The sequence below is a fragment of the Ovis canadensis genome, chromosome 9 (assembly GCF_042477335.2).
Source record: "Ovis canadensis isolate MfBH-ARS-UI-01 breed Bighorn chromosome 9, ARS-UI_OviCan_v2, whole genome shotgun sequence".
NCBI classification, from domain to species: domain Eukaryota; kingdom Metazoa; phylum Chordata; class Mammalia; order Artiodactyla; family Bovidae; genus Ovis; species Ovis canadensis.
Window position 1 is genome coordinate 50,733,162 of NC_091253.1, and position 21,734 is coordinate 50,754,895.

Here is a 21,734-nt window from a genome sequence, read left to right on the forward strand (position 1 = left end):
CAGAACAAGCACTGAAGTCAGAATCATCAAGCTGAGCTCTTGATGTTTTCACATGAAGCAAACAAATCTCTCAGTACCTTGGTCATGATGCTAGAAGCTTCCTCTACAAGTTCTAGCAGCAGCCAGTCCGGGTTTCACCTGGCTTGGCTGTAGTCCTGCTCTGATGACATTGCACTCACAAGTTTGCTTTTATTAACTGCATCAACTACAATAAAGTCACAGAATTTAGGACTGCAAATAAATGGAACAATACTGGAAAGAATTGAGCAATGAAATGGGGGGAAGGAATGATTAGGCATGTTGAAGGGAACCAGTTACTCTTGTACAGGAGATGCCTCTGAAATGTGAGCTGCAGTAACCAACCCCCTATCCACACGCACAGCTCACCAGACACCTGACAGTTCTTCATGTCCCTTTAGTAAGTCATAAATATTGGGTGATTATGAACAATAAGTGCCTTTTGTCTTTCCATCTCTTTCTGTTTTCGATCTAACATATCTCAGACTGTGGTCCTTATGTATCTCTCCTCAAAGCATCAGATGAATTCTGTCCATGCTTCTTTCATATGTTATTTCTTTCCATACTTAAAATAGCCTTGGTTGCTCCCTCCTTGCACCCCCCAGGCCATTGATCTTTTTATTTATTTATTTATTTTAAAGTGAAGGATAACTGCTTTACAGTATTGGTTTGATTTCTACAATATTGGTTTGATTTCTACAATATTGGTTTGACTTCAACATGAGTTAGCCATCAGTGTATATATGTCCCCTCCCTCTGGAACCTCCCTCCCTGCTCCCATCCTTTCCCACCCCTCTAGGTTGTTATAGAGCCCTGCCACTGGGTCTTTTATTTTTAACTTTTCAATCACAGTGGCAGCACTCTCACCATGTACTGTAAGGAGGTAATCACACATCAGTTTCCCAGCAATCTTGGGCTCTTCAAGGACAAGCATCTTGAGCTTCTGCACCCCCAGCCCACTGATTGATGCAGAGTAGGTGCACGTGTGCATGCTCAGTCACTGGGTCATGTCAGATCCTCTGTGACCCCATCTACTATAGCCTTCCAGGCTCCTCTGTCCATGGGATTCTCCAGGCAAAAATACTGGAGTGGGTAGCCTTTCCCTTCTGTAGGATATCTTCCCAACTCAGGGACTGAACCCATTTTCCCTGTGTTGGCAAGTGGATTCTTTACCACTGAGCCATCAACACAGTCCACAGAGTAGGTGGTGTAATACTCTTTTTCCTGAGTAAAGCAATACAGGAATAAAAGCACCCACCATGTAGTTTAAGATGCACTGACATGGAGATGATGTGAAGTTAATGACTGGCTGATGGTGTTTTTTCTCCCAACACCCTGCTCAGATGGTGCCTGGTCTGATTGCAGGGGAACAGACAGACTGAAGGAAAATGGCCAGACTCTGGACCGCTGGGCATGTGCATCGCTGCCCACCTTCCTGGGGGAGATGCTGCTCTCAGCTGCACAATCACGCTCCCCCTTGGAAGTGTGGATGAGCCCCAGGTGCTGCGCTTCCTGCCAAGTGTCATCATGACTACCCTGTCCTCTCAGATGACAGTAATGAAGCAGGAACTTAATATACCTCACCTCCGCATGTCTGGGGAAACTGTCATTTAGAATTTACTTGTGAGCCCCCATGGACACGTTCTTCTGTCTCTGGCATCTGTTCTTTGGTTAAAGCCCCTGGTGTGATGCTTTCTATCGTGATCTCTGCTCGGCTTAGCTCTATTAGGCTCTGGTTTTTTTAGTGACATCCGTGAGAAATGAGATGATCGTCTTGCATTTACCTTTTCATCACACTGATCATGACTGTGAGCTGAAAGTGAAGGTGAGCCTCATGGCACCCGGAGGTGACAGCGAAGCCTGGCAGAAAGACAGAGCTGATCACCCATGGCAAGGCTGTGATCTGGTTCTGCCAGGCATCCCCTGCTTAACCGCTCAGACTGAGGCTCCGTGCCTTCATGATCCAGTCCAAAGTGTAATGTCTATATTTGTACTGGAGCCCCAAGGGGGGAAAACTGCATTATAATAAATGTGTGCTTTGCTAGCTACAGTATAATAAACATGATGCTCTAATTATCCATGTTTTCATAGAGCTGGGAAGCTAATCTCTTGAAGAATTAGTGTTCCTGGCAGACAGGCTCAGCATTTTGCATTGGTTTTGTGATGATACATAGCTTTGTAGGGTGTGTGTTTATGTCAGCATTCTAGCATCTCCAGATAGGCACCATATTGGAACTATTTTGGTACTGAGTCCAATTAGGGGTCTCTAGGTTGTAATAGGGTTCCCCAGCGGCTCATTGGTAAAGAATCTGCCTGCAATTATGGAGACACAGGAGATGTGGGTTCAATCCCGGGGTCAGGAAGATTCCCTGAGGAGGACATGGCAACCCACTCCATTGCCTGGAGAATTCCAGGGACAGAGGAGCCTGGCAGGCTACAGTCCATGGAGTCAGAAAGAGTCGGACATACATGGCTGTAATCCCTTGGTGATCTGGTTCTGCCTTTCAATTCCATTCTGTGAGAAAGTTCACTAAAGTAGCCTGAGATGGTTCGAGCTCTCCCCACTGGCTTCTGGAATCTCCCCCTCATTCTAGGTAGGTGTCCAGGTTGATGGAGGTAGTGAGATTTGAGGGCCTGTGTATGAAAAATCCTGCTCCACATCCCATATCACTGTTGGATTTCATGCTTTACTTTCCAGCATGGATGAGTCAGCATTTTGAATCTAGGAAATACCACCTTGTGGAATATTCACTTATTTATTCTTTTGACAAATCATTCAGAGTCTGCCCTGTGTCACTAACTCTTCTAGCTACCTTGGGTACAACAGTTGGCTAAACAAAATCCTCTGATGTTCTAAGTGGGGGAGAGAGAAAATAAATCAAATAAATACTAAAATATATAATTTTGGAATGAAAAAATGTATCACAGAAGAAAAGAAACAGGAAAGAAAAGGGGAGTTTAGGCAGGGAGCTGTAATTTATAGTTTGTTTGGGAAAGTCTTCCCAGAAAATGTGACTTTACTTACTCTTAGTTCAAGTGTGATTATCTCAAGGAGAAAAATGTAAAAATGGACTCTTTACCTGTAATAATTAAAGCTGTTAACAACTGGTATCTTTAGGAGAGTATGTATAGCATTGCCCAGCTTCAGTGGAACAAACTGGAGAAATTAGACTGGAATTCCATATGGTGACAGCCCTCTCCAAGTTCTCCTATTTTATCATATGACTTGGAGTCACCTTAGTGCCTGAGTCAGGGGCCCTGATGCGGTCATCTTCAGAGTCTACCTCCCAAACCAGTTTCAGGCACTTGGGTGGGGAGAATCAGTCTCCGAGGAACATGAGTGCCTTTGGGGGACAGAGTTTCTCTGTTTTGAAACCTCAGTTAAAGCTCTGCCTTCTCCCCACTGCTTCCTTCCTTTATAGATGATTTTTTTTTGGAGCGTCTTAAACGTTAATTGTTCTCCGTTTACTCTGAGACCCTGATCATTACTTATAAAGATGGGAAAAGTCCATAGGTATAAATTGGTGGTTCACATTATATTCCTAGAAATCTTAATTATGCCTAGATTTTTAAAATATTTATTTTATTGATATATAGTTGAGGGACTTCCCTGGGACATTTCCAATGCAGGTGGCACAGGATCAATCCCTGGTCAGGGAGCCAAGACCCCACATGCTTCACAGTCAAAAAACCAAAGCATAAAACCGAGGCAATATTATAATGAATTCAATGAAGACTTTAAAAATGGTCCACATCAATAAGGTTTTTTTAAAAAAAGGAAAAATGATTAATAATCTTGTGTTAATTTCTGCTGTACAGTAGTGATTCAGCTGTACATATATATATGTATATATATACATATATATTCTCTTTCATATTCTCTTCCATTATGGTTTATTATAAGATAAATAATAATATAGTTATTGTTGAATATAGTTCCCTGTGCCATTCAGTAGGAACTTGTTCTTTATCTATTCTCTATAAAATAGCTTGCATCCTAATCTCATACTCCCAATCCATCTTTCCCCCACCCTCTCCTCCTTATGCCTAGATTTTTGAAGTCTTTTCTCTCTGGACTCTGCACAAACAGAACTCCACTATGAAACCACGGAAAACAAAGTGATGATAATAGTTATTCTACAGTATCATCTAAATTTACAAGGTTTTAGACATGAAAGAAAGGTGGCAGATTGAAAGTGAGAATGGGAGTGCACTGGAGAATGAGGGGTCCACAGAGGGTCATGCTGGCCTCCCGGCAATGCTGGTCCCTACCTTCAGGTGCATCATTGTTGCCACGGCAACTTCATGGAAATAAGGAAGGTGGGCGGAGCTTGGTCCCAGCTCCTGAGTTTTCTGGACTCTCGTTATCCTCTGATGACTTTCTTGCCTTGGATCTGCCACTCCTTATTAAAGATGAAAGCTTTTCTCCCTTAGCAGACTGATTCCAATGTCTGTTCAAACGGGTGCACTCAGGATACCTAGCTCTGAGCTAAACAGCAGCCGAATGTGGAAAGAATTTCTTCCTTTGAAGGTTAGTGAGTGATGAAACACTAGATGAAGAAAACAGCTAACAGGGACACTAGTGTATAGAACAGCTCCCCCTCTGGCAGAACTCTGTAGTGCAACTTCTCTTTCACAATGTGGGTGTTGCTGAGTTATGAAATCACCCAACCCACATTTCATTTGCTGCTGTTGCTAAGTCGCTTCAGTCGTGTCCGACTCTGTGCGACCCCATAGACCGCAGCCCACCAGGCTCCCCCGTCCCTGGGATTCTCCAGGCAAGAACACTGGAGTGGGTTGCCATGTCCTTCTCCAATGCATGAAAGTGAAAAGTGAAAGTGAAGTCGCTCAGTCGTGTCCGATTCTTAGCGACCCCGTGGACTGCAGCACACACTTCATTTAGTGGTTGGTAATTGTATCACTTTGGGCTTCCCTGGTAGCTCAGCAGTGAAAGAATCTGCCTGCAAGGCAGGAGACCAGGGTTTGATCCCTGGTTCAGAAAGCCCAACTACGTGATTTCCCGGAGTAGGAAATGGCTCCTCACTCCAGTATTCTTACCTGGAAAAGCCCACAGACAGAGGAGCCTGGTCGGTTACAGTCTGTGGGGTCTCAAAGATTCGGACGTGACTGAGTGACTGGACAACAATAACAATAGAATTACCTGGAGGGCTTCCTAAAATGGGGTGCTGGGCCCCACTCCAGTAGTGTGTGGGTGTTTCCTTTTCTAACAGAAGTTGGAAATTTTTCCATCTATTGACACTGTGTCTCTCGGACCACACTCTGGTTCAACAGATGCCTGTTTTCCACTTCCACGTGGCTGTCACTCCTTCATCAGGAAAATGCTTCTTTCTTTGTGGCAGAAATGTAGTAACGTTCCGTTTGTTGTTTCTTTCTTTGTATGTTTTCTGATTTTTCTGAAAGTACCACAGAATGGTCCCAAAGGAAATATTTATAAGCAGCTTCTTGTGAAACACAGCTAGACAAATAACATTCTGCTCATTGCAGCTGTATATTGAAATTCAAACTGATTTGTGTGTATGCTTTGTTTATGAGTAGCATTATTTCTAAAACTTGGAATCGGGCTGTCTTTGTGGAGTCATTATAACCATTCAGCTAACACCAAGTGATTCCTCTTTGCATCCAAAATTGACAGAGCTCACAGATGAGCGCTGAGTTAAATCCACACACCGCTCATCCTACTGAAGCTCCAGTCTTATATGCATCAATCATCTACGTGTCATATGATATATGTCATATGTATAAATACATGTGTGTGCATGAGTGCTCAATCGCTCAGTTGTATTCACTCTTTGCAGCCCCATGCACTATAACTCACCAGGCTTTGCTGTCCATGGAATTTCCTAGGCAAGAATACTGGAGTGGGTTGCCATTTCCTTCTCCAGGGGATCTTCCTGAATGGATTGAACCCGCATCTCCTGCTTGGCAGGTGGGTTTTTAACACTGAGCCACCTGGGAAGCCCACCTTATGCCTTTACTTTAGAATAAATTCTGACTGGAGCACATGTTGAATGAAGACAAAATGCTAATACTTCCTGGCAGTCAGACTTAGAAGGAACTCATTCTGTAACTGATTGTTGTTTAACTGAGCAGGAGGTGCTCCCGAATTTCTAGATAAGTGGGAGCCCGGGACAGCAATCTAGTTGGAAGAAAGAGATAAGGAAATTGTTCTGAAGTTGTGTTTGTTAAGTAAATATGCTAACTTTACTTAGGGTGTACTGGCAAAGTTTTTTTTTTTTTAAAGACAACTTTGTATTTTATATGGTTTTTTCTCCACCTACACACGTCTCTGTTTATTTTGCCTAGAAGAGGAAACCCAGTAGAAGTTCTTGGGGTTCTAAAGCACTTCACCCTTGTTGCCGCCACTGTTGTAAAGTGCCCAGCATCTCTTTAATGTGCGATTAAGTATTAAAAAGCAGAGACATCACTTTGCTGACAAAGGTCCATATCATAAAAGCTATGGTTTCCCAGTAGTCATGTACAGATGTGAGAGTTGAACCATAAAGAAGGCTGAGCGCTGAAGAATTGATGCTTTCGAGTTGTGGTGCTAGAGAACACCCTTAAGAGTCCCTTGGACTGCAAGGAGATCAAAACAGTCAATCCTAAAGGAAATCAACCCTGAATATTCACTGGAAGGACTGATGGTGAAGCTGAAGCTCTAATACTTTGTCCACCCGATGCGAAGAGCCAACTCATTGAAAAAACCTTGATGCTGGGAAAGATTGAAGTCAGGAGTAGAAGAGGGCAACAGAAGATGAGATGGCTGGATGGCATCACTGACTCAATGGCCATGAATTTGAGCAAACTCCGGAAGATGGTGAAGGACAGGGAAGTCTGGTGTGCTGCACTCCACTGCATCACAAAAAAAGTCAGTCACGACGTAGCGACTGAACACAGCATAGCAACAAAAACAGAGTGATTTTAAAAGATTTCAGTAAGAGACAAAATATTCCCAGGAAGATTCTCCTTTTCTTAGTTTGGTTTCATTACTCCTGGCCACTTCTCCTTAACTGCATCTTGTATCTTGCTATACCTAGCAATTCTCTCATCAGTTTCCCTATTTTATATTTTTCATCCAACAGTTCTCAATCAGCAATTCCTTTGCATGTTAGCGTGTAGTCTCATAGAGGCTCAATTGACCCTTGAACTCTTTGGGTTTGAACTGTGTGGGTTCACTTATAGGTGGATTTATTTTCAATAGATCCTATAGTACTGCCTGATCCCATGGGCAGGGGTCTTGGAACCAATCCCCCTTGGATACTGAGGAACAACTGTAGGTAAGACTTTTTAGGACTCTCAGAAGATACATTCTGTTTGAAAATGTATAAGAGCCTTGCCACTATGCAGTGAAGATGGTGACTTTTGAGAGCTGACTTCTGCTTTCTGGGGCACCTTTGATCAGGTTGCTTTTGAAAGATACTCAGGAAGTGCAGGATAATTTTCACTCTTAGACACAATCTCAGAGAAGCCAAGTTCAAGGACAGAGCAGTGTGGTCTTTTTGCTGCCCCTAGTAGTGATGGCAACTGTGATTACAGCCTAGCGTCCCTGAGTCCAGGGTCTCTGCCAGGAGTCACCTCCCCTGATGGAGAGTAGGTGTCAGAGCACCAGGGGAAAGGGCAGGAAAACAGAGCCCCTAGGAACTTCAGGAAACTGTAGGTCTGGCTTGATCGTTAAACATGTCATTGGCAAAGGTCGTTCTTGTTATGGTGTAGCCTAATAGTTGGTTTTTTGTTTTGTTTTGTTTTGTTTTTTGGTAAAATAAATCTTAAACAGAGTTCCAAAAGAAAATGGTTTCAGAGTGTGTATTGCTATAAATTCACATTACTAATTTTCAGCCATAAAACGGATACTGTTGGAGTTCATGTTTTAGGAGGATTTTTCTGTGTGACAAATTTCATATATTCCAAAGCACTAACTATAATTTCAGCCTCTGTAGTCTCAGTTAAAATTACTGTTGTTTTCTGTCTTTTTGTGCCAACAATATGTTCCTCTACATGACATTAGCACATTTTCTGTGAAGAGTTTTTCCTACTACCTCGATTTCTAGTAGATCTCTAATTATATTAATTTTGAAAGATTGAACTGATGCATATTATATTTAAGCCAGTAATGAAATAGACAGCAGCATCTCCTTAACCACTTTATCCCATAACCTCTTTCATTTTCTGCTTACTGTTGTGCATATTAAATATTTGTTCATCTACTCCCACTATATCCGCCAAGCACCCAGAACACTGTGGGTCCTCCTGAGAGACATTCAGTGGATGTTCAGCAAATGATGTTAGCAGGGCTCCTCATTCTTTCTGCCTACTGACTTCTGTGTCTGTGTGCTAAACTGTGTACCTCATTCTTACATTGGTTCCAAAACTATCCAAACTGATCGCTAATTCCTTTTGAGCTTGCGTTCAATTAGCAACATCACTTTACAAATGTGACATTCTGAAGAATTAATTTTTTGAATGATAACTCAGTAGGAACAATTGAATCATCAAAGATAAAGTTTGAGAACAGCAAAATGTAAATATCCCAAACTGAAGGAAAGCTAAAAGCTTTACCTGAAACATCTAAAGAGTCAGTGGTAAAACTGGCAGAAAACAACGGTAAGCATTCATTTCAGCTTTTCTGCAGTATGAAACTGGCCTATTGTCATACTCTCCCTATAAATCACCAAGATAAGAGGTATATTATGTGCAGATATTAAAAAGATTCAAAGGATTTCTTTTGATCAATCACAGAAAACTTTAAACAACCTGAATATATTTTTCAAATTTTTTTTAAAATCAGCATTCTAATGTATGTTGTATGTGTCAATCACATTCAAAAGAAAAGGCAACAAATGATCTATGCATTGCTTCATTTTGTGTTAATAAATGTGTCAGCTTTTAGTTAAGAACTATAAACCCTATTATTACGTATATAACAACTGCCCAGTTCAGTCAGTTCAGTCGCTCAGTCATGTCTGACTGCTTGTGACCCCATGAACTACAACACGCCAGGCCTCCCTGTCCATTACCAGCCCCCGGAGATCACTCAAACTCATGTCCATTGAGTCGGTGATGCCATCCAACCATCTCATCCTCTGTCGTCCCCTTCTCTTCCTGCCTTCAATCTTTCCCAGCATCAGGGTCTTTTCAAATGAGCCAGTTCTTCGCATCAGGTGGCCAAAGTATTGGAGTTTCAGCTTCAGCATAAGTCTTTCCAATGAATATTCATAACAACTGTTAATGGCTTTTAAAAAAGTTTTTATCAAAGTTATACATTTATAACTTTGTTTTATATACACATATAAATATGCATATATAATCTATAAATATATAAGATATATATATATAATACATTTATAAAATTTAACAGTCAACTAATTCAACAACATTGAAAATATCCATCTCTTGCCTGATTCCTAATTCCTAACTCCTGCTCTCAAAAGGAAAGTTTATAAATCTTCTAATTGTTTCTTTTGGTATTTATTTCCAAATCAGTCAATAACATGCTTGAGCTACTTCTGGCTGGGTTTTTTTTAAGCTTCATGCAATTAGCAATTAATATCCACCATAAAAAATGGGGATTTAGTATTTTTCATTTTCTCCCATCAGTCTCACCCCAATCCTCACCTGCATAATTACCTCTAACCATTTGCCAATTGTTAAAAATTGTAATCTTTTGATGGATCATTATTCAGTGTCTACATCATTATATAAGCACTATTCATAACTGAGCCATGTGGTATTCTGCAGTTAGATTTCCATTCTTAAAATCTTATCTTTTTGCTTATAAATTTTCTATATATCTGTCTCTAACTCCCCAACTTTCCTTCATAGTGTAAATCCATCAATGTGTTTTAAATATTGGCCATTCTATCACATTTATCTTGGAGACAACTCTTTCAAAACCTCCAGCTTGGGTGTTCTCTGGGTTTTCTCTTCTGCTGTCATCTGAAGAGACCCCTCAACCATCAATTTGAGTGTTTGGTTTTTTTGTCTTTTTTCTATATGAAATCTCCTATTGTCTAAATGTCTGTTATATTTTTGTTTATTCTTTTTTATGGTAGAGCACTTCTTCCAATAGTTTCCTGAAAAGCAGAGAGCAAGAAGTTATCATATATACATATATGCTGCTGCTGCTGCTGCTGCTGCTGCTGCTGCTAAGTTACTTCAGTCGGGTCCGACTCTGTGTGACCCCGTAGATGGCAGCGCACCAGGCTCCCCCATCCCTGGGATTCTCCAGGCAAGAACACTGGAGTGGGTTGCCATTTCCTTCTCCAATGCATAAAAGTGAAAAGTGAAAGTGAAGTCGCTCAGTTGTGTCCAACTCTTAGCGACCCCATGGACTGCAACCTACCAGGCTCCTCCGCCCATGGGATTCTCCAGGCAAGAGTACCAGAGTGGGTTGCCATTGCCTTCCCCATATATGTGTGTATATATATATATATATATATATATATATATATATATATATATAGAGAGAGAGAGAGAGAGAGAGAGAGATTGGGGAAATAAATGGTGACCCACTCCAGTATTCTTGCCTGGAAAATCCTATGGACAGAGGAGGTTAGCAGGTTACAGTCCATAGGGTCACAAAGAGAAAGACACGACTGTAGTGACTTAGAATATATATAGATATGTGTGTGTGTGTGTGCGTGTGCTTCCCAGATGGCACTAGTGGTAAAGAACCTGCCTGTCCACAAAGGCAGAAATATAGATCAATGGAACAAAATAGAAAGCCCAGAGATAAATCCACACACATATGGACACCTTATTTTTGACAAAGGAGGCAAGAATATATGATGCAGTAAAGACAATCTCTTTAACAAGTGGTGCTGGGAAAACTGGTCAACCACTTGTAAAAGAATGAAACTAGATCACTTTCTAACACCACACACAAAAATAAACTCAAAATGGATTAAAGATCTAAATGTAAGATCAGAAACTATAAAACTCCTAGAGGAGAACATAGGCAAAACACTCTCCGACATAAATCACAGCAGGATCCTCTATGATCCACCCCCCAGAATTCTGGAAATAAAAGCAAAAATAAACAAATGGGATCTAATTAAAATTAAAAGCTTCTGCACAACAAAGGAAAATATAAGCAAGGTGAAAAGACAGCCTTCTGAATGGGAGAAAATAATAGCAAATGAAGCAACTGGCAAACAACTAATCTCAAAAATATACAAGCAACTTATGCAGCTCAATTCCAGAAAAATAAATGACCCAATCAAAAAATGGGCCAAAGAACTAAATAGACATTTCTCCAAAGAAGACATACGGATGGCTAACACATGAAAAGATGCTCAACATCACTCATTATTAGAGAAATGCAAATCAAAACCACAGTGAGGTACCACTTCACACCAGTCAGAATATCTGCGATCCAAAAGTCTGCAAGCAATAAATGCTGGAGAGGGTGTGGAGAAAAGGGAACCCTCCTACACTGTTGGTGGGAATGCAAACTAGTACAGCCACTATGGAGAACAGTGTGGAGATTCCTTTAAAAATTACAAATAGAACTGCCTTATGACCCAGCAATCCCACTGCTGGGCATACACACCAAGGAAACCAGAATAGAGAGACACATGTACCCCAATGTTCATCGCAGCACTGTTTATAATAGCCAGGACATGGAAACAACCTAGATGTCCATCAGCAGACGAATGGATAAGAAAGCTGTGGTACATATACACAATGGAGTATTACTCAGCCATCAAAAAGAATACATTTGAATCAGTTCTAATGAGATGGATGAAACTGGAGCCGATTATGCAGAGTGAAGTAAGCCAGAAAGAAAAACACCAATACAGTATACTAACGCATATATATGGAATTTAGAAAGATGGCAATGATGACCCTGTATGCATGACAGCAAAAGAGACACAGATGTGTAGAGCGGACTTTTGGACTCAGAGGGAGAGGGAGAGGGTGGGATGATTTGGGAGAATGGCATTGAAACATGTATACTATCATGTAAGAAACGAATCGCCAGTCTATGTCCGATGCAGGATGCAGGATGCTTGGGGCTGGTGCACGGTGATGACCCAGAGAGATGTTATGGGGAGGGAGGTGGGAGGGGGGTTCATGTTTGGGAATGCATGTACACCCGTGGTGGATTCATGTCAATGTATGGCAAAACCAATACAGTATTGTAAAGTAAAATAAAGTAAAAAAAAAAAAAAGAACCTGCCTGTCAATGCAGGAGACGTAAGAGACACAGGTTCGATCCCTAGGTTGGGAAGATCCCCTTGAGGAGGGCATGGCAACCCACTCTGGTATTCTTGCCTGGAGAATCCCATAGACAGAGGAGCCTGGAGGACTATCTCCATAGGGTTGCAAAGAGTCAGACACGACTGAAACAACTGAGCACACACACACACGTGTGTGTATTTTATATATGTATAATTATATATAAGTGTGTGCTCAGTCACTCATTTGTGTCTATACATATATAGATGATATATATATATATAGACTCTCTCTATATGTATATACACACATATATATACACACACACACACATATATATATATCATCAAATGCTACCTAACCTTTAAAGGAATTCCTTTCATTTGTGACACCATGAATGAACTTGAAGTCCAGTGCATTGTGAGTTTACATCCTTTGTATATTAATATAATCTCCCACTCCTCAAAAGCAAAGAAAAGCAAGGATAGCTTCTTCTTCTTCTATGCCCTGAAGCATCAAAATGATGGAGCTTGTGAGGGCAACTTCCACCCATCTTGCTGAGCCCTTGGTTGAAGAGGAGGAGTTCTCGTCTAGAAGCTTATTCTTGAGCTCTGAGAAATTTTATTAAATTATTTGGGGTTTTTTTGTGTGTATGTTGTTGCTTCTTTAGGAACTCTTATTATTTAGTTATTGTATCTCTCATCCTTTTTCTCCTATTGTCCTATTTTTAATTATATTTTCTGAAATAATGTTCTCAAGTTTATTCTACTTAATGAGTTTTCTATTATTGCTATATTTTTAAATTTCTGAAAGTTCATTACTGTGTTTCTTGTTCTTCCTTAGAGCATCCTATTCTTGCTTTATAAATGTTGTCTTCTCTAAGGTTGTAAATGATACGGTTTGGATTGTTTCATATTCTGGCTGTGGAATTTTCTTCTCTACTTTTTCTGCAGCAAGCCATCTTCTACCTGAGACCACCAGCGATGCTGCTAGTTCCTCACTCAAGTCATTTTTCTGCATCAGTTTGTCACCTACTGGCTTTTGCTAGCATTCCAGGCTATTTGCCTTGCTTCGGTCCACCTGGCTTGTTTAATGTCTAGAGAATTAAGGGATCGTTTATTTTCCTTCCATGTCCATTCCAGAAGGAACATGTAAGAGAGTTCTGGAAACTTAGCTTTATGGATCATGCCTCCAGTTTCTATGTAAGCAGTGGTTCAGAGGTGGCACTGAAGGCCCCATAGGAGACTCCATCCATCAGGTTGCAGAGCCCCACTGAGACTAGTGTAATCACAGAGAGGGTTTGAGCACGCATGACCATAGATACTAGAATTGTGTGTCACATTGGGCTAGAATGTGACAGCTCCTGGGCACCATACTTTAGTGCCCAGAGGAAATGCTGATCTTTAATCTGCTTTAGACAGACTCTTTAGTAAGATACTTTGGCAAAATCTTTGCCAATATGTAACACCTTTGGTACATAGGAAACTGGAATTCTCAAACTAATTTCCTGAATTCAATTCTTTTACCATTTTAACATTGCTTCTATTTTAGATGTTTGGTAATATATAACTGTTTTGGCCCACGTGTCCCAGAGTTTTGAAGGTTTTCATTTTTTTTGTATCTATTGTTTATAGCGCAAAATTATAACATATAGAAAATTTCTCAAGTACCGTGAAATAGGAGAACACCAAAATAGTAATATTATCTGGAAGTGTCATCAACCAAACAGAATTCCTGTTAATATTTGTGTGCTTTTTTGCAAGTTATGTTTTCTTATTTACTATGATGTTAGGAACAAAATTTCATGCTAAATTTAAAAGATAATTTTTTGTGATTATGATGATACTATATCTTCATTATAGAACATTGGGAAATACAGAAATATTATCAGAAACTTAAATCCAGAATCTGAACATTCAGGCATAACCAGTTTAAAGCTTTATACTTTTATATATCCTTAAGGCCTTTTTTTTTTTTTTACTTTTCCTCACAAAAGTATTAAATACTCATTTCAAAAATATAGATAACATAAAGTTATAGAGCACAAATAATTAGGATTCCATTTTAGCCTTATTTTTCCCTGAAATAAGGTTCCTCAAGGTTTAACTTCTTTGAAGTTGCTTGTATATTTTCCCAGATCTCCACTATGCATCACATTTTTATAGCCTTTATATAAAGCGTATATTTCCTAAAGTCCAAAGATGCATGTATATTACGCACACTAAAACAAATAGGTATATACACCAGCCTTTAAATTTTCTTACTTGAATAAAGTACAGAACACATACTGTTCCACAACTTACTTTTAAAATCTGGTCTTTTACAATGAGCACATCTCTTATCTTAGTGAATATAAATCTATCACATTCTTTCTAATAACCTCATGGGACTGATATGCAATAATTTATGTGAAAATTTTCTCAACAATCTTTGTTTTTTTTTTCTTTCCTTTTTTTAATCGAAGGATGATTGCTTTACGCTATTTTGTTGGTTTCTGCCATACATCAACATGAGTCAGCCACAGGTATACATATGTCTCCTCCCTCCTGAACCTCCCTCCCACACTTAACTTTCTTTCTAGTTTTTTTTTTTACTATTATGCTGAACACTGCACTGTGCATCTTTATACACAGAGCCCTTTGCATATGTGTGCAAAATGTCTTTTAGTCAGTTATAGTCCTAGAAATAAAATTAATTAATCAAAGGTATATGAGTATTTATTGAATTAATGCAAGGTCCAATTACTCTTCAAAAAGGAACTACAAATCACTCCAAAAACATATAAATATGACTGTTGCTTCACACCCTCACTAATGCTGAATACTGTCTGTTTTTAAGTGTTTTGCCAATCTGAGAAATCCAAATGACTAATTATTATTTTAAAATATATTTCCTTAAGTATAAACAGTCATTCAAGGCTGATTTTTTGCAGGCACACAGGCCTTTTGCTGCTGGATAGCTGGAGTAACTTGCAAATTTAGCCTTGGAGTACAGAATGAAGCCAGGCAAAGGCTAATAGAGTTTTGCCAAGAGAATGCACTGGTCATAGCAAATACCCTCTTCCAACAACACAAGAGAAGACTATACACATGAACTTCACCAGATGGTCAATACCAAAATCAGATTGATTATATTCTTTGCAGCCAAAGATGGAGAAGCTCTATACAGTCAGCAAAAACAAGACCAGAAGCTGACTATGGCTCAGATCATGAACTCCTTATTGCCAAATTCAGACTCAAATTGAAGAAAGTAGGGAAAACCACTAGACCATTCAGATATGACCTAAATCAAATCGCTTACATTTATACAGTAGACGTGACAAATGGATTCAAGGGATTAGATCTGATAGACAGAGTGCCTGATGAAGTATGGACTGAGGTTCCTGACATTGTATAGGAGACAGGACTCAAGACCATCCCCAGGAAAAAGAAATGCAAAAAAGCAAAATGGCTCTCTGAGGAGGCCTTACAAATAGCTGTGAAAAGAAGAGAAGGGAAAGGCAAAAGAGAAAAGAAAGGATATACCCATTTAAATGCAGAGTTCCAAAGAATAGCCTTCCTCAGTGATCAATGCAAAGAAATAGAGGAAAACAATAGAATGGGAAAAACTAGAGATCTCTTCAAGAAAATTAAGATACCATGGGAACATTTCATGCAAAGATGTGCTCAATAAAGGACAGAAACGGTATGGACCCAGCAGAAGATATTAAGAAGAGGTGGCAAGAATACACAGAAGAACTGTACAAAAAAAGATCTTGATGACCCAGATAATCATGACGGTGTGATCACTCACCTAGAGCCAGACATCTGGAATGGGAAGTCAAATGGCTTTAGGAAGGATCACTACTAACAAAGCTAGAGGAGGTGATGGGATTCCAGCTGAGCTATTTCAAATCCTAAAAGATGATGCTGTGAAAGTGTTGCACTCAATATGCCAGCAAATTTGGAAAACTCAGCAGTTGCCACAGGACTGGAAAAGGTCAATTTTCATTCCAATCCCAAAGAAAGGCAATGCCAAAGAATGCTCAAACTACCGCACAACTGCACTCATCTCACACACTAGTGAGGTAATGCTCAAAATTCTTCAAGCTAGGCTTTGACAGTACCTGAACCATGAACTTCCAGATGTTTAAGCTGGTTTTAGAAAAGGCAGAGGAACCAGAGATCAAATTGCCAACATCTGCTGGATCATCGATAAAGCAAGAGAGTTCCAGAAAAACATTTATTTTAATTTATTGACTATGCCAAAGCCTTTAACTGTGTGGGTCACCACACACTGTGGAAAATTCTTCAAGAGATGGGCATACCAGACCACCTGACCTGCCTCTTGAGAAACCTGTATGCAGGTAAGGAAGCAACAGTTAGAACTGGACATGGAACAACAGACTTGTTTCAAATAGGGAAAGGAGTATGTCAAGGCTGTATATTGTCACCCTGCTTATTTAACTTCTATGCAGAGTACATCATGAGAAATGCTGGGCTGGATGAAGCACAAGCTCGAATCAAGATTGCCGGAGAAATATCAATAAACTTAGATATGCAGATGACACCATATTTATGGTAGAAAGTGAAGAAGAACTAAAGAGCCTCTTAACGAATGAAAGAGGAGAGTGAAAAAGTTGGCTTAAAGTTCAACATTCAGAAAAAACGAAGATCATGGCATCTGGTCCCATCACTTCATGGGAAATAGATGGGGAAATAGTGGAAACAGTGTCAGACTTTATTTTTTTGAGCTCCAAAATCACTGCAGATGGTGACTGCAGCCATGAAATTAAAAGACGCTTACTCCTTGAAAGAAAAGTTATGACCAACCTAGACAGCATATTAAAAAGCAGAGATGTTGCTTTGCCAACAAAGGTCCATCTAATCAAGGCTATAGTTTTTCCAGTGGTCATGTATGCATGTGAGAGTTCGACTATAAAGACAGCCAAACACCAAAGAATTGATGCTTTTTTTCAAATTAAATAAATTTATTTAATTGGAGGCTAATTACTTCACTTTCAAAAACCACTATAGTGGTTTTGGCCATACATTGATATGAATCAGCCATGGATGTACGTGTGTTTCCCATCCTGACCCCCCTCCCACCTCCCTCCCATCCCATCCCTCAGGGTCATCCCAGTGAACCAACCCTGAGCACCCTGGAATTGATGCTTTTGAATTTTGGTGTTGGAGAAGACTCTTGAGAGTCCCTTGGACTGCAAGGAAATCCAGCCAGTCCATCCTAAAGGAAATCAGTCCTGAATATTCTTTGGAAGGACTGATGTTGAAGCTGAAACTCCAATCCTTTGGCCAGCTGGTGTGAAGAACTGACTCATTAGAAAAGACCCTGATGCTGGGAAAGATTGAAGGCAGGAGGAGAAGTGGATGACAGAGGATGAGATGGTTGGATGGCATCACCGACTCAATGGACATGAGTTTGAGTAAACTCCGGGAGTTGGTGATGGACAGGGAGGCCTGGCGTGCTGCAGTCCATGGGGTCGCAAAGAGTCAGACATGACAGAGCTGCTGAGCTGAACTGAGGGATCATGCGATGTAGAAAAACTACGTTCCGCAGCATGCACTGCTTCCAGGGCTGCTTCTGTTCCTTCTTGTATCTACAGTAGGTTAATGCATTACTCTCATGCCCATATCCATATCAGAATTAGACAGTAAGATTCACGACCTTCATCAGGCCACTCATATTGCAATCCCACTCATTTTTCTGAGCTTCCTAGTTGGAATGGATATAAGAAAAAGCATTCATGGGGGCAAAGCTGATGTTTTCCATTGGCTACCTAAGCAAGCAGAAGCTAGTTTCAGAGATGCTATGAATCTCACATTTCTGATCTCAGGCGGACATGATGAGATACCTAAGTGAGGGTCGTGGGAGCACCTGGGTATCTATATTCACAATTGCGGGTTTGCGAGGTTTCCAAACAACAAAGTACAAATGGGTGTTAGTTATGCTTTGGACCCAGTCCTATCGGTGACTGTTTCTCCCAGATGCTGTCCTGGGCCCTTGGTCTGTGATGCCATTCTCTGAATTTTCACTGTTTTGGTGTCTTCTTCATTATCATTGGGTGAATTCAGAAAAGCCATGCCGTGAATATTGAACTAGACACTATTTTAAATCAGAAGTCTCTAGTTTGCTCTGGATGAAATATTTTATATTTATTTCATTCTGTTTAAGCATAAGCATACAAAATGTTGCAAAGGTAACAAAAAGAAATATGAAGTAACAGTTCAGTCTTGCCATTGCACTCAGCACACCATCCCTGGTATTCTGACAGCGGGTATCAGGAGATCCACCTTGGCTTTAAATATTGAATGATGGGATTTGTGCCAATGGAGCATATGGTTTTAAATGAACAATGAATATTCTATTATCTGGGGTGTGATGCCAGGGAGGAAAGTGGATTTGTGAGTATCTGGCACAGCTGAGCCTACATCAGAGACCCTTTTTGTCCTTGTTGTCTAAGGTCTAAAGACAGATTGAGGGACACATCCAAAGAAGTCAGATGAGGGTGAGGTTGTTAATGAGGCCCAGTTGTGCCCACAGTGGCACCAGCAGCTACCACGATTAGATACATTTTGAGTGGCTTGCTCGTGTCCCCAGTGAGCGGAGCCACCGAAATCTTCCATTCTTGGTAGCGTGGTGACTTCATCCCTGTCCTGGAGAGGTCTCCCCGTGGTTCCTCTCCCTCTGGTAGCTCCTGATGGGTTATTAACACAGGACCATGTCTCCTTGCCTCCAGCCTTCAGAGGTTTGATTTTCTCCTGTATGAGTTTGTCAGAGGCAAAGATAACTAAAAGAACATTGTGTCAGGAGGAATATCATCAATAATTAGTCAAAATAAGGCCCTGGCTTATGGCAGCTTCAGTTGACAATCAGGGACTTTTTCCTATTTATTCATTTCTCCTCGAAGGGAAAAACTCAAGAGGTCACTAGGCTGGTGCTGATGAGAAACAGAAGGCTGTATCCCATGACTTTAGTGATTACATTTCTATTGTTTGAATTGGCTTTAAAATGCTTGTAGAATTTCAAGGCCATTACTTAATTGGCCCCTAGCCACCAGCTCAATGATGGCCTAAACATGTGATCAAACTGCTTCTCTGATCACCCGCAAGCAAACACTTTAAGGGTCAGCTCTCACTGGGCTCTAGGCTGTAAGGAGGGTCCCGGGTTTACTGTTTCCATAACCACAAGGACTGGAATTCTGCATGGCATATTGTCACAATGGAGGTGGTCTCTGAGGCACTGCTTCTCAGATTTGAATGAGCATACAAGTCACCTGGGAATCATGTTAAAATACGGGTTCAGACGCTGTAGTTCTCCGTGGGGCATGGCGTTCTGTGCGCTGACGAGTACTCACCCGCTCACAGGTCCACATTCCACACTTTGAATGTATGAAGTCTTAGTTTCTAAACCTTTTACTTAAAGCTGAAGGTAAAAACACAGCCTCTGTTGGTTTGTGACCCCTTGGGTTGTTCATCTTGCACTGCCTGTCTATACCACCTGCCCACTCTTTTACTCTTTCCTGGACATAAGTGAACAGAAATTCAGTTTCTGCAGTGACCAAAGGGTGATGAATATTTTTTCTGATAATCCCCTTATTCCTCCTGAGTCTGCAAAGTAAACCTGCTATTGTTAAAGTTGAGCTTTTGTAAATAAATTGAAAATATGGTCAAGTATTTTACTGTTTGAAACATAGTTCACAGTTTGCTGAATATGAATACAGGACTTAGGAACATTGGTTAAGAAGGATAGTAATGTTAAAGAAGTATATTCAGTTTCCAATCTGTTACCTCCCTGTCTAGACTCAGTTCAGCCCTTCCGCAGCCAGGGACACTGCCATCAGAACAGCTTGCCTCCCCTCTGGGTGGGTCCTCACACCACTCCAGGGCCAGCTCTGAATCCCATTTGTCCCCCATCCACATGCCACCCAGAGCCCACCTGGCACTTGTAAATGCTCAATGCATGTTGCTGAAAAAAGTCCCCATTAAGATAAAAATATTAGGTAAATTATGGCATAGGGCTTCCCTGGTGGATCAGTGGTAAAGAATCCACCTGCCAATGCAGGAGACATAGGTTCAATCCCTGATCTGGGAAGAGACCCTGGAGAAGAAAATTGCAACCCACTCCAGTATTCTTGCTTGAGAAGTCCCATGGACAGAGGGACCTGGCATGCTACAGTCCATAGGGCCACAAAGAGTCAGACATGACTCAGCAACCGAGCACACACATACAAATTATGGCATGTCACCCTGGTGAAATAGAAAGTACCTCAGTAAATTACAGTCACAACAACTCTAATAACATGAAATTTTATATCACGTTAAGTGAAAAAGTCAGATGTAACGATGCATTTTGTGTGTTTATAATTTTTAATATACACAAAAGATAAAAAGAAATTTGGGGAAGAGAACTGTAAGTTAGTCAAAGTGTTGAGTATAGATGATTTAACTTCCTCTGAGAAAGTACCTCTTTTTATAATACAATTTTCAAGAAATCACAGGAAAACAAGAACTCTCAATAGTAATATTTTGCAATCATTCGTGCTTCTCTCCACATATTTAATTGCAAAAGTCCACTCTAGGTAAGACTCCCTTTAGAGAAATTAAGCAGGTTTTGAAAACATTTCATTGACTGTAAGAATGAATACATTTTTACAGATTTGGTTAATACTTTCATTTTTCATGCAAACTCCATAGTGATGCTGTTAGTTGCCTAGTTGTGTCTGACTCTTTGTGAGTCCGTGGATTGTAACCTGCCAGGCTCCTCTGTCCATGGAAGTCTCCAGGCAAAGATACTGGAATGAGTAGCCATTCCCTTCTCCAGGGGATCTTCCTGACCCAGGGATCAAACATGGATCTTCTGCATAGCAGGCAGAATTTTACCATCTGAGCCACTAGGGAAGCCAAAAGCTCCATAATGTTTCCTAAAATCTGATGAAATTCACAGGCCCTTCAGGAAGAGCTCTTGTCCTCATCAGACACTCAGTAAAAAGTGTTGTTAGGAAATTCCTTTATCAAGTGACATCCACCTCTTGAAATCCAATTGGGTAGTCTGTTCCTCACTATACCCCCTTTTCTTCTGCCCTCTCTACTACACAAGTTATTTTCTTTCCTAATTTAAATCCTGTCTTTGTTTTCATCTTGTGTGAAATCTAGCTTCAGCAACAGGTATGTCCCTTCATCTTTCTGTCTACAGCCTTTAAGTTTGTAAAGGATGTTACTAGGTAAAATCAGCTATCTGGTGATATGGATATTTCAACATTTTGTATTTTCACCTGAGAAGAAAAAATTCTGCTCAGAAATCTGACAACATGCGTCCATGTTGCAATCGTTTGACTGACGGCAAACAAATTCTCTTTTTCTTACACTGACTTGTTGATTCCTTTCATTTATCCAGATGGGCCCTTCCCATCTCTCTCCCAGTCTCCCCACCCCCCGCCTCTTCCAGGTTTCTCTCCCTCTCTGTCTCTGACTCTTTTCTCCCTTAAATGATCTGTGCTTCTAGATAAGAGTCTTTGAATTAAT

General features: G+C 40.5%; 1 protein-coding gene across 1 annotated transcript in view; it reads left to right on the plus strand.

Moving 5' to 3' along the window:
• Nucleotides 1–1,431: 1,431 nt before the first annotated feature.
• NKAIN3 (sodium/potassium transporting ATPase interacting 3) overlaps nt 1,432–21,734 on the plus strand; it is a 288,131-nt gene continuing 267,828 nt past the window's right edge. The window contains exon 1 of the mRNA XM_069600342.1: nt 1,432–1,572. Within this exon, the coding sequence (XP_069456443.1) occupies nt 1,432–1,572 (141 nt within the window). The remainder of the gene's footprint in view (nt 1,573–21,734) is intronic.